At 48.0% G+C, this 12,590-nt stretch overlaps 1 protein-coding gene and 1 pseudogene across 1 annotated transcript; both read right to left on the minus strand.

Annotated features, from left to right (window-relative positions):
* Window positions 1-918: 918 nt before the first annotated feature.
* LOC129645718 (BOLA class I histocompatibility antigen, alpha chain BL3-7-like) lies at window positions 919-8,467 on the minus strand. The gene is made up of 8 exons (XM_055571059.1): window positions 8,270-8,467; window positions 7,705-7,974; window positions 7,231-7,506; window positions 4,489-4,764; window positions 4,262-4,372; window positions 3,798-3,830; window positions 3,611-3,658; window positions 919-3,448 (listed from the first exon to the last, which is right to left on the minus strand). Exons 1-8 carry the CDS (start codon window positions 8,340-8,342, stop codon window positions 3,444-3,446), a joined length of 1,092 nt encoding a protein of 363 aa, XP_055427034.1. The 5' UTR covers window positions 8,343-8,467; the 3' UTR covers window positions 919-3,443.
* Window positions 8,468-8,870: 403 nt separating this feature from the next.
* Window positions 8,871-9,462, minus strand: LOC129645719 (interferon-induced transmembrane protein 1-like; annotated as a pseudogene).
* Between the last annotated feature and the right edge of the window lie 3,128 nt (window positions 9,463-12,590).

The following is a 12,590-nucleotide window of genomic DNA, read 5'->3' on the forward strand; positions in this document are numbered from 1 at the left end:
GTGTGGCCTCTCCTGAGATGACCACTAGCAGATTTCTGGAATCTAAGGTTCCCTTCACCCTTGTCATAATCACATATGCATGTATGTTACTTCATGCCTGAAAAATCTGTATAATTTCATATTAAAAGTTTTAACTGCTCTTTAAATATACACATAGGATTGCATTTTGTTTCACATGCTGGGATGGAGAGAGTGTAAGATTCTGGGGAAAAGGAGAGTTTGCTCTCAGCCTTGAGGAGGCTCTAATAATCCCCACCTCTCTGTCCCTCCAGCTCCCATTCTGGCAGCTCAGCATAAAGGGCCGGGGGTAATGAGCGGGCCACCTGGGACCAGTGTCCAGGGGCTGAGCCTGGGAGGGAGTCTCCCCTGAACAGTTGTCACCCTCATGTGATGAAGCAGAGCTGCAGCGCGATGCCGGGGGAGGAGACAGGACAGGGCTTGGGGGCCTCTGATTAGGAGGAATATGGGACAGTCTGCTTCTTGGGAGCCGTGACTGTTGGGGATGAGTGTCCTGAACTGAGAGAGTAAAGGAGCCCAGAATGGGGAGGCATCAATCAAGCAGCAGCATCTCCCTCCATCAGCTCAGGCTGATTTGCACAGGGCAGGTGGGAAGCAAGACTTCTCCATCGGACCCTCAGTCGTTCCTGACTTCTGGTCTGGGGCACACAGGTGAGTGGTGCTCTCCTTGGTCAGGACAACCTTAGCCCCACCCAGGTAAAGCATCTGTGGCACGCGTGTTCTAAGGGGCACCTCCCACAGACCCGAGACAGATGACAGGAGCACTTTCTGCAGCAGGACCTGACTGGAAGCAAGAGGGTGACGAAGGGTTCTCCCTAGGCAGGGCCTGTTCCCTCCCTGCCTGGTGCACACGCTGTACAGTAAGGTAACGGGAATAGAGAACTCATTCCATACCTGTTTATATGAATGGGATGATATATTCTTTCATGGTTTTATTAAGGTTAACGTCATTCACGCAGTTGTGCATGCCATGTTTCAAGTATTCTTGCATTTTAGTAAGAATATTTAGAATACTAAATTTAGTAAGAATTTAGTAAGAACTCTCAGGTGTCATTTGTTGCACTTAGCTCTCATTAAGCATTAACTTTCATCCTCATTCATTTTCTTGTGTGATTATTTAATCAAAGGCACAGATCAGATCAGTCGCTCAGTCGTGTCCGACTCTTTGCGACCCCATGAATCACAGCACGCCATGCCTCCCTGTCCATCATCAACTCCCGGAGTTCACTCAGACTTATGTCCATCGAATCAGTGATGCCATCCAACCATCTCATCCTCTGTCGTCCCCTTCTCCTCCTGCCCCCAATCCCTCCCAGCATCAGAGTCTTTTCCAATGAGTCAACTCTTCGCATGAGGTGGCCAAAGTACTGGAGTTTCAGCTTTAGCATCATTCCTTCTAAAGAAGTCCCAGGGCTGATCTCCTTCAGAATGGACTGGTTGGAGCTCCTTGCAGTCCAAGGGACTCTCAAGATCTTCTCCAACACCACAGTTCAAAAGCATCAATTCTTCGGCACTCAGCCTTCTTCACAGTCCAACTCTCACATCCATACATGACCACAGGAAAAACCATAGCCTTGACTAGACGGACCTTTGTTGGCAAAGTAATGTCTCTGCTTTTGAATATGCTGTCTAGGTTGGGCATAACTTTCCTTCCAAGGAGTAAGCGTCTTTTAATTTCATGGCTGCAGTCACCATCTGCAGTGATTTTGGAGCCCAGAAAAATAAAGTCTGACACTGTTTCCACTGTTTCCCCATCTATTTCCCATGAAGTGATGGGACCGGATGCCATGATCTTCGTTTTCTGAATGTTGAGCTTTAAGCCAACTTTTTCACTCTCCACTTTCACTTTCATCAAGAGGCTTTTTATTTCCTCTTCACTTTCTGCCATAATGGTGGTGTCATCTGCATATCTACTTGTCTGTAAATTAAGAAGTCAAATATCTGTGCATGATTTCTCATGATACAGACTCTTATTATAATCCTGATTCTTCTCAATGTCTGCTTTCCCGTTGGTGACCACTTTGAATACTTTTTCGCTGATTCTTTCGGCTTTTATTTCCAAATCTCTAAACACAATCCCTTGTTAGAACTGCTGCTTGGTTTTTCTGTCACAGCCACTGTCTGCCGCATCACACAGTGGCTGATGCAATAGTTGATAATCACTGCTTTCTTTCACTCTTCCCATTCCTTCAGTTCCCACTTTATTTACATATTGATCATACATAGTTCATTCAGCTTTTTCTTTTCCCTAGTACACTTGTCAACTAAAAAGATGCTCAATTTAAGATGTGAGTTAAGTTTTATTTGGGGCAAAATGAGGAATGCAGCTTTGGAGACAGCACCTCAGATAGCTCTGAGAAACGGCTTCAGAGAGGTAGCGAGGGAAGGTCAGTATATATGATTTTGGTGAAGGGGGGAGTTCAGTGCAATCAAGCTTATCTTCCAGAGGTTTTCTGCTAGTCACAAGGAGCTGATCTCACTGTGAAAGGATTTAATGTTTTTCTACATATGAGGAAGTGAAGTGAACCAAAGGACTGGAAAAGGTCAGTTTTCATTCCAATCCCTAAGAAGGGCAATGGCAAAGAATGTTTAAACTACCATACAATTGTATTCATTTCACATGCTAGCAAAATTAGGCTCAGAATTCTCCAAGCTAGGTGTCAGCAGTATGTGAACTGAGAACTAAAAATTAAAAACCCTAAATAAGCAAAATATAAACCCATATACACAAACAAGCCCTGGGGGCAGGACCTTGGCTGAGCCTAGGCTATATAGTGACAGGAAGTCTTTGCTGCCTACCATCCTAGAGACAGGACAAGGCCCAGGTGACTTCTGAGTCCCTGTGAACACAGGTCTTGGTGGGACAAGGATTGACTGAAGGGATAAGGACAAAGGGGCTGAGAATATGACCCAGCCCAGGAGTGACCACACCAAAGCCCACGATGCACTGAGCACTGACTGGACACAGCCTCCGACCTGCCCAGCTCCTCAGAGTCTCCTCCTGTCCCTCCTGCAACAGACTGAGCACAGCAATCAAAACCATTCTGGAAGGTTCCAGGTGCTTCTGTTCATTTTCTCTCTTAAACTGAAGGAATCTTCTATTTTATTTTCCCAGTAAACTCTCTTGGCAGGTATTAGAAAAAAGTAATTCAAGATAGATTTTATTGCCAATAGACAAATAAGACATCTTTACTCAGCGCATGTGGAGAAAAGACAGCGATGGAGAGGGTCCAGCTCTGTCTCTGCTGAAACAGGAATGTGCATGAGGGAAGAGAACACAGGGGAGGTGGAGCAGTGGGCCGTCTCCCCAACTCCTCACATTACCCTAATAGGAGCACAGGCACATTCAGATGCAGCTGCAGGTCTGGGTATCTGACGTCACAAAATGTGACCAAGCATCACTCAGTCCCCACAAGGCAGCTGTCTCACACTGTGAGAGAAAAGAATCAGGAACCAGTTCAGTCAGTCATGTAAGGGCTGACATTCTCCACAGCCCCCCACACGCTCACATGTCCCACTCAGAGACTCCCGCCACCCTGTGTGTCCCCTCTGCCCCAACCCCTCTCCCAACATAGACGCCCCAGGGTCTCACCTTTAGGAACCATGAGAGACACGTCAGAGCCCTGGTCACTGTCACTGCCTGGCGGGGAACAAGACCAGAGCGTGGTCAGAACCCACAGGAGAGAAACTGGAGAAGGCACTTTGAGGAGGATGAGTCCTGCACGGCCTCCTCTCTGCACTCTCACAAGGGTCTCAGGAATCACACCCTCCATACTTACTTGAAGCCTGGCTGTAGATCTGTCCTTTTTCACCTGTGAGAAGAAAGTATCACGTGAGAGACCATGGAGCAGACTGAGTCATGAGACCCTAGAGGAACTTCCTAGTCCTGGACGACAAAAACTTTTCAAAACTGTGACCAAAAATCCAGGACAGGCTCAGGAACATGAAGCAAGGAGACCTGGGGGGACTGGACCAGCTGCCCTCCCGGAGGTCTGTCCTCAGCAGGGACATTCCCTCCTGACCTTCAAATGCTGAGAAACAGGTCCCCAACTGGAATTATGAAGATGAAAAATGTGTCTTTCATTTTCACATGTACTTTACAAAAGGGTCAGTCTTAGCATCAGCTCAGATTCCACAAGTGTGTGGAGGGTATTTTCCGGTAACGAGGCAGGCAAACTTCCACCTGGGCCAGACACCCGCCCAGTGAGACAAAAAAACTCAGATCCCTCCCTCCTTTCCCTACCTGAGTGCTTCTTCCTCCAAATCACAGCTCCAGTTACCACAGCTCCAGTGACCATGAGGAGAACCAGGCCAACAATGATGCCCATGATGGGAACAGAAGGCTGAGGAGGTTCTGTGGAAGAAAGGGAAGGAACCCAGACTTCAGGCTTCAGTCCTGACCTTGCTGATCGTGTCCGGAAGGGCTCCTGACTTATCTGAGAGGAAGCTCCATTCTGACTCCCTCCTTACCCCATCTCAGGGTGAGGGGCTCCTGTAGCCCCTCGTGCTGCACACGGCACGTGTATCTCTGCTCTTCTCCAGAAGGCACCACCAGGGCTGCCCACTTCTGGAAGGTTCCATCCCCTGAAGGCCTGGTCTCCACAAGCTCCATGTCCTGAGTCTGGTCCTCCCCGTCACGCTGCCAGGTCAGTGAGATCTCATCGGGATAGAAGCCCAGGGCCCAGCACCTCAAGGTGACCTCACGGTCAGAGATAGGGTGATGGGCCACATGTGTCTTTGGAGGGTCTGAGGAAGAAGAATCAGAAAACTCACATTTTGTGTTACCTCCATGGGCCACTGGAAGCAGCATCAGGTGACCATCCTAGAATAAGCAGGAGAGTGGGTTTGAAAAGAAGCAGCACAAACACCAGATGCCAGCCTGGATTCCAGGGTCTGGGAACAGCTCCTAGTCCTTGGAAAGTTCTGGAGTCAGGGTGACAGCTAAGAGAGGAGGCTCCGTGTAAATAGCAGAATACAGAGTAATGGTCCTGATGTGGGAGGAGGCTAAATGACTTAGAAAAGCTGGAGTCAGGGCTCTTAAGATGTTCTCAGGGTGAGAACAAGCCTTGAGAGACAAAGTCATGGTTCACAAGATGATGGCCAGGGTCAAAGGGCAGCACTGACCAACTTTTTCAGGGATGATTTACTGGTTCTTAGTCAAAGACACTGGATTCCTTAATTGTCCTTCAGAGAACTAAGATCATGGCATCCAGCCCCATTAGTTCAGTTCACTTCAGTTCAGTCACTCAGTTGTATTCGACTCTTTGCGACCCCATGAATTGCAGCAAGCCAGGCCTCCCTGTCCATCACCAACTCCCAGAGTTCACTCAGACTCATGTCCATCGAGTTGGTGATGCCATCCAACCATCTCATCCTCTGTCGTCCCCTTCTCCTCCTGCCCCCAATCCCTCCCAGCATCAGAGTCTTTTCCAATGAGTCAACTCTTCGCATGAGGTGGCCAAAGTACTGGAGTTTCAGCTTTAGCATCATTCCTTCCAAAGAACACCCAGGGCTGATCTCCTTTCGAATGGACTGGTTGGATCTCCTTGCAGTCCAAGGGACTCTCAAGAGTCCTCTCCAACACCACAGTTCAAAAGCATCAATTCTTCAGTGCTCAGCTTTCTTCACAGTCCAACTCTCATATCCATACATGACCATGGAAAAACCATACCCTTGACTAGATGGACCTTTGTTGGCAAAGTAATGTCTCTGCTTTTGAATATGCTGTCTAGGTTGGGCATAACTTTCCTTCCAAGGAGTAAGCGTCTTTTAATTTCATGGCTGCAGTCGCCATCTGCAGTGATTTTGGAGCCCCCAAAAATAAAGTCTGACACTGTTTCCACTGTTTCCCCATCTATTTCCCATGAAGTGATGAAACCAGATGCCATGATGTTAGTTTTCTGAATGTTGAGCTTTACGCCAACTCTTTCACTCTCCTTTCACTCTCATCAAGAGGCTTTTTAGTTCCTCGTCACTTTCTGCCATAAGGGTGGTGTCATCTACATATCTGAGGTTATTGATATTTCTCCCGGCAATCTTGATTCCAGCTTGTGCTTCTTCCAGCCCAGCGTTTCTCATGATGTCCTCTGCATATAAGTTAAATAAGCAGGGTGACAATATACAGCCTTGACGTACTCTTTTTCCTATTTGGAACCAGTCTGTTGTTCCATGTCCAGTTCTAACTGTTGCTTCCTGACCTGCATATAGGTTTCTCAAGAGGCAGGTCAGGTGGTCTGGTATTCACATCTCTTTCAGAATTTTCCACAGTTTATTGTGATCCACACAGTCAAAGGCTTTGACATAGTCAAGAAAGCAGAAATAGATGTTTTTCTGGAACTCTCTTGCTTTTTCGATGATCCAGCGGATGTTGGCAATTTGATCTCTGGTTCCTCTGCCCTATCACTTCATGGCAAATAGATGGGGAAACAATGTAAACAGTGACAGACTTTATTTTCTTGGATTCCAAATCACTGTGGACAGTGACTGCAGCCACAAAATTAAAGATTTTGCTCCTTGGAAGAAAAGTTATGACAAATCTAGACAGCATATCAAAAAGCAGAGACATCACTATGCGGACAAAGGTTCCTATTGTCAAAGCTATGTTTTTTCTAGTAGACATATATGGATGTGAGAGTTGTACCATAAAGAAAGCTGAGTGCTGAAGAATTGATGCCTTTGATCTGTGGTGTTGGAGAATACTCTTGAGAGTCCCTTGGAGAGCAAGGAGTTCAAACTAGACAATTCAAAAGGAAATCAACCCTGAATATTCATTGGAAAGACTGATACTGAAGCTGAAACTCCAATACTTTGGCCACCTGATGTGAAGAGCCGACTTATTGGAAAAGACCCTGAGGCTGGGAAAGATTGAAGGTAGGAGGAAAACGGAATGACAGAGGATGAAATTGTTGGATGGCATCACCAGACACAATGGACATGAGTTTGAGCTTAGCTCCCAGAGTTGGTGATGGACAGAAAAGCCTGGCGTGCTGCAGTCTATGGGGTCGCAAAGAGTCGGACACGACTGAGCGACTAAATAACAAGTGGGGCCACTGGCGTGTCACCGTCTTGTACAGAATATGAAAACCTGGGCGGATTCCTCCCTCTCCTGACAGAAGTTGCGGCGCTGTTCCCACAAGGACCCCATTTTCCTCTCCTAGTGGGAAGCCAGCTCCAGGCCTAGGGGAGATCAGGGAGGCCCCGCGCCCCTCGTACTTGCGTGCAGCAGCGTGTCATTCCCGGTCTCCAGGTATCTGCGGAGCCACTCCACGCACTTGCCCTCCAGGTAGATCCTCACACGCGCCGCATCACCTGCCGCCTCAGCATTGCGCTTCGTGACCTGAGCCGCCGTGTCCGCCGCGGTCCAAGAGCGCAGGTCCTCGTTCAGGGCGATGTAATCTCTGCCGTCGTAAGCTAACTGATCATACCCGCGCAGGAAACCTCCGTCCGACCCCACGTCGCAGCCGTACATCTCTTGGACTGTGTGAGACCCTGACCCGCCCCGACCACACGCGGTGATTAAACCCAAACTGAAAATGAAACCGGGTCAAGTCCCCGCGAGCTCCTAAAGGGCGGGGATCGGGTGTGTTCCGCAATTTTGGGGTGACCCTCGGACCCGCAGACTCGGGGCGACCCCGCCGGTCCCTGGGGATGGGGGTCGTGACCCGGACCCGGGCCCGGGTCGCTCACCGGCCTCGCTCTGGTTGTAGTAGCCGCGCAGGGTGTTCAGGTACACTCGGAAAAATTGTGCGGTGTCCTTAGTTCTTTGGGTTTCCTGATCCCAATACTCGGGCCCCTCCTGCTCCACCCACCGCGACCGCGGCTCTATCCTCGGATCCGGGGCGTCGCTGTCGAACCGCACGAACTGCGTGTCGTCCACGTAGCCGACGGAGATGAAGCGGGGCTCCCCGAGGCCGGGCCGGGACACGGCGGTGTAGAAATACCTCAGGGAGTGGGAGCCTGGGGGCGGGGAGGGGTGAGATCTGGACCCTCCTCCTGACGCGGGTCCCGGGTCCTAGGTGACCGGGCAAGGAGCGGGGGAGGGGGAGAGGAGCTTGTGATACGGAAATGGTCGGAGAAGGACCAGGCCCTGGGGGGCGAGAGGAGGGAGCGGGAAGCAAGGGAGAGACAGGACGGGACCAGGCGGAGGGGGCGGGTCTAGTAGGGGGCAGAGGGGTCCTTCCCTGGGGGTCCTGCTCCCCCGATCCCCGGGCGGTCCCCTCGCCCCTCCCCGCAGAGGCCGTTCCTGACTCACCCGCCCAGGTCTCAGTGAGGATCAGCGCACCCGGCAGCAGCAGAAGGAGGGTTCTCGGCCGCACGACCCGCATCCCGGGGGTCTGGGAAGAAGAGAGTCCAGCGGCTGCCCAGAGACTTTGTAACCCGGAACCGCGGGGACGACTGTTGGCAACTAGAAACTGAACACCCAATGGGAGGGCCCGACACAGCTGCTGAGAGAGAAAGTGAAAGAAAGGCAAGATGGAAATCCCCAAGAGGGAGCGTCCCGGTCCCTGGCACCGCCCTTGACCCTGAGACCCTGAGAGCCTCGCCGTCCGGGGAACCTGGGACTTTGCCCTGATTCCTACACCGAGAGCTCCTTGTCACACTGTCTGCCTGAGTCCAGTCGACATTTTCCATGGTAGAAATAATAAAGTTTGAATTCTTTAATTAATTTGTTTAGAATAATATTAATAACCCATGCATTTAATATGGAAAACAAGTTATTTCCCAAAACAAACATAGTAGTGAGAACAGTGAAGGTTTTTTTTTAAACAAATGCTTCATTTTATTTCATGGTGGACAGGTGCCTGTATAGGCTGCAGGAAAAAGGGGTGACTGTCTCGGGCTGTGGGCAGGGACTAGTGGCCTCCATAGTTCTGTATGAGCTCCAAAACTGCTTGAACAATCATCAGGGAGCCGGTGGACACAATGATGATGAGGACGATAATCAGAAGGAGGCCCAGGACCAGGGCACAGTGTTCAGGCACTTGGCGGTGGAGGTGTACCTCTGGGCCCCAGTGATGTCACCAACCATCTTCCGGTCCCTAGACTCCACAGAGTAGGCGAATGCCACAAAGCCCAGGCAGCACCAACTCATGAAGATGGTGTTGAACAGGAACCAGACAATGTGGTTGGGCACAGAGGTCTCGCTGCCGATGTTGATAACCGTGGTCGTCACGGGGGCCTGGCTCTGGGGAACCCCCAGCACGGCCACCTCATGCTCCTTGAGCACTTCATAGGCTGGGGGCACCACACCGTGTGCCCCAGTGAATAAGGGCTGGGATGTGCAGTTCATGGTGGGGATGGAGCAACTGCAGTCCAGATGCCAGCACACACTCAGGGGGCTCTTTCTTTACTTAGGAGTTTCAATTTCTCTGAATTTCCGATTCCTGGCTTTTGGGCAACAGTGAAGCTTCTTCAGTTCAGTTCAGTTCAGTCGCTCAGTAGTGTCTGACTCTGCGACCCTGTGGACTGCAGCACTCCAGGCTTCCCTGACCATTACCAACTCCCGGACCTTGCTCAAACTCATGTCCATCCAGTCAGTGATGCCCTCCAACCATCTCATCCTCTGTTGTCCCCTTCTCCTCCTGCCTTCAATCTTTCCTAGCATCAGGGTCTTTCCCAATGAGTCAGTTCTTCGCATCAGGTGGCCAAAGTATTGGAGTTTCAGTTTCACCAACAGTCCTTCCAATCAATATTAAGGGCTGATTTATTTTAGGATTGACTGGTTTTATCTCCTTGCTGTCAAAGGGACTCTCAAGAGTCTTCTCCAACACCACAGTTCAAAAGCATCAATTCTTCGGCATTCAGCTTTTTTTATAGTCCAGCTCTCACATCCATCCATGACTACTGGAAAAACCATAGCTTTGACTATATGGACCTTTACCGACAAAGTAATGTCTCTGCTTTTTAATATGCTGTCTACATTTTTTTACATTTTTATATTTTTGCAATTCCCTTTCTTGCCATCTCATTAGAAGACCACTGGATTTTCATGTTTGCTTCTACATTGAATCCGTTATTTTTATTGAAATCTATGAAAATAAAAAGGCCCACACATATATTGGAGAAAGAAATGGCAATGCACTCCAGTATTCTTGCCTGGAGAATCCCATGGTCAGAGAAGCCTGGCAGGTTACAGTCCATGGGGTCACAAGAGTCGGACATGACCTAGCGACTACACCACAACCACCACACATATGTAGGAGTAGTATTTTTAATAACCTTTTCATGTAATTATGTAAGTTCATCTTTGATACAAATCTAAAACTACAGAACTGGTAGGTTCTTAAAGGTTATTTTCAAAGTGGACCTGAAATTGTATCACTGACTATTTACTGCTCTGTTACATCAAAATCCCTAAGGCTTTTTTCCATATTGAATCTCTTATACTAATATAAGATTTTTTGTAAGTAATACATTGTTTCACTAAGGTACATAAATCTTCCAGTGTCATTCACTCTTTCAAGTGGAGACTGTATTCCACACAAGAGAGGGTAGTTCAGCTCATACAGATTGTTTTCCTTGAGTCACAAGACTTTGGAATGTAGCAGAAGCTCTTAATGTATACTTCCCATGTCATCATAGAAGATACTTTGTTTTTTTGAGAAAAAGAACTATTTATTAGCATTTTGAGATGTGACCATAAAGTTGATTTTCCTTAGGGAAGCAGCTCGTTTTTGCAATAAGAAATGCAACATAACAATATTTGTGCAAGATACATTTTAAGATTAGAACACCATCTTTTGAATTTCATCTAAGCATGAGAAGTTTGACAGACCACTATTCACACTGTTTTAAAATTACTCTAGCACAAGAGAATAATAGCAGATTTTAGAATTATCATACCATTCTATATCACATTATAACATGACATGCTTTACTTCTGTTCTCTTGCAATGTATCAGGTCTTTTAGAGCATCATCAGAGAAAGTGTGACGTTCACCAAGCATGCTCACTCCAAAGAAAGCACATACCTATTTTATGCCATCAGGTTTGCCATTCATTGTTCAAGAAAAGCAGCTTCATTAAGATAGAGTCATATAGAATTTTACTTGTCCATGTAATTATTGACAGTCTATTAAAGCCCATATTTAAGCTTTAGCTCCATAGGATCTGGTATTTATTAGTTCCCCAAGGGAATTAGAGGTGTCTCCATATCCCTAGAGTGGAGAACAAACAGTAGGACAATCAAGGAGGCCAAAGTGAGCATGAGAAGTTAGAGCAGATGGAGAGATTTGATCTGGGGAATACCTGGAACCAGGCGGGACCCTACTGAGGGGTGCTATGGAAGGCTCTCCAGTGTCCTGGGCCTGGCAGGCGAGGTGGCAGCTGATTTATGATGTCCTCCTGTCAGGACAGCTCCAGGAGAGTGCCAATTTCAAATACATTCTCAAATCTGTCAGGTCCTGATCCTAAATGTGTTCATTCAGCAGTATTGGCATGTCTGCTTTGCCCAGTGCTGGTCTGGGGACCTGTCATACACTCAAAATCAATGCTCTCACATGGCTGAGCACTGGTTATAATGGAATACAGTGTATGCTGTTGTTGGCAGAGAATAAACCAGGTAACTAAAATCATCACCTCATCTCTCTCTCACAATTATTACAATCATTGCTCATTATTCTCACCCTGATGTTTCTTAGAATATACAGGATTTTAGCAAAGTTCCCCCAGGAAGGCAGACTTTGTGCTCTGGGGACAGGAGGCAGTATGGACCTTGGCTCTGCTCAGCAGATCTCCCCCTTTGCCTGACTCCACTGAGATCTACTGCCCACCTTCACGTGGTCTCCTAGGGTGTCAGGGACATTCCCATTGTCTTCTGAGCAGACCACTTGGTACCCAAAGTTTCATATCACAAAGCAGGGACAACATGATTGAAAAACATCTCTAGTACATTGCATAGACTGTCAAAAGCTGTTTTACACAAATAGCTGTTTATAGATGGATAGAGAGACAGGACAGAGGTGGACACGATGAGGGACTGGATGCATAATTTTACATGCCTGTGTGTCACAGAGACAACTTATGTCAGTGGCACACCTTATCTTTGTTGCCTGCAGCGGATTTTCAATAGCTCCCAAGAGAGATTAAAGAAGAAAAGCAAATCGATGTACCTTAAAGAAATCCTCTACGTTTATAAAACTCTGATTAAGGCTAATTTGGAGAGGACAGCTAGGGAATGGGGCAGTGTGTTTGTCATAAGCAGCAATACGCTGTCCTCTAGGGGCAATGTGAGGAACGGTGCGAGTGCTACAGGGCTCCTTGACAAATCAGCAAAAGAAGCACATATTCCAACTTGCCACCATCACGTTGCTGTTAGAGCAAACCAAATGCTGTAAGCTTCAGTGTTTTGGAGGTGCCTTCTAGAGGAAGTTACTGTCTTGACTAGGACACGAGAGACCACTTACCAAGTTTAGTGTTTTGGGGAGTGCTGATTGAGCCCCTGAGTCAAGCGCTGGTTCCACAGGGGAGACTAGAGAGGAGGTCTCTGCCTCAGGGGAACTGCAGAGAGAGGGTGGAAATGTGCTGAGTTCATTTATCTACATCCCAGCTCTGTGGTCTGCTGGGGAGAAGTT

Source organism: Bubalus kerabau, chromosome 3 (genome assembly GCF_029407905.1).
Source record: "Bubalus kerabau isolate K-KA32 ecotype Philippines breed swamp buffalo chromosome 3, PCC_UOA_SB_1v2, whole genome shotgun sequence".
NCBI classification, from domain to species: Eukaryota; Metazoa; Chordata; class Mammalia; order Artiodactyla; family Bovidae; genus Bubalus; species Bubalus kerabau.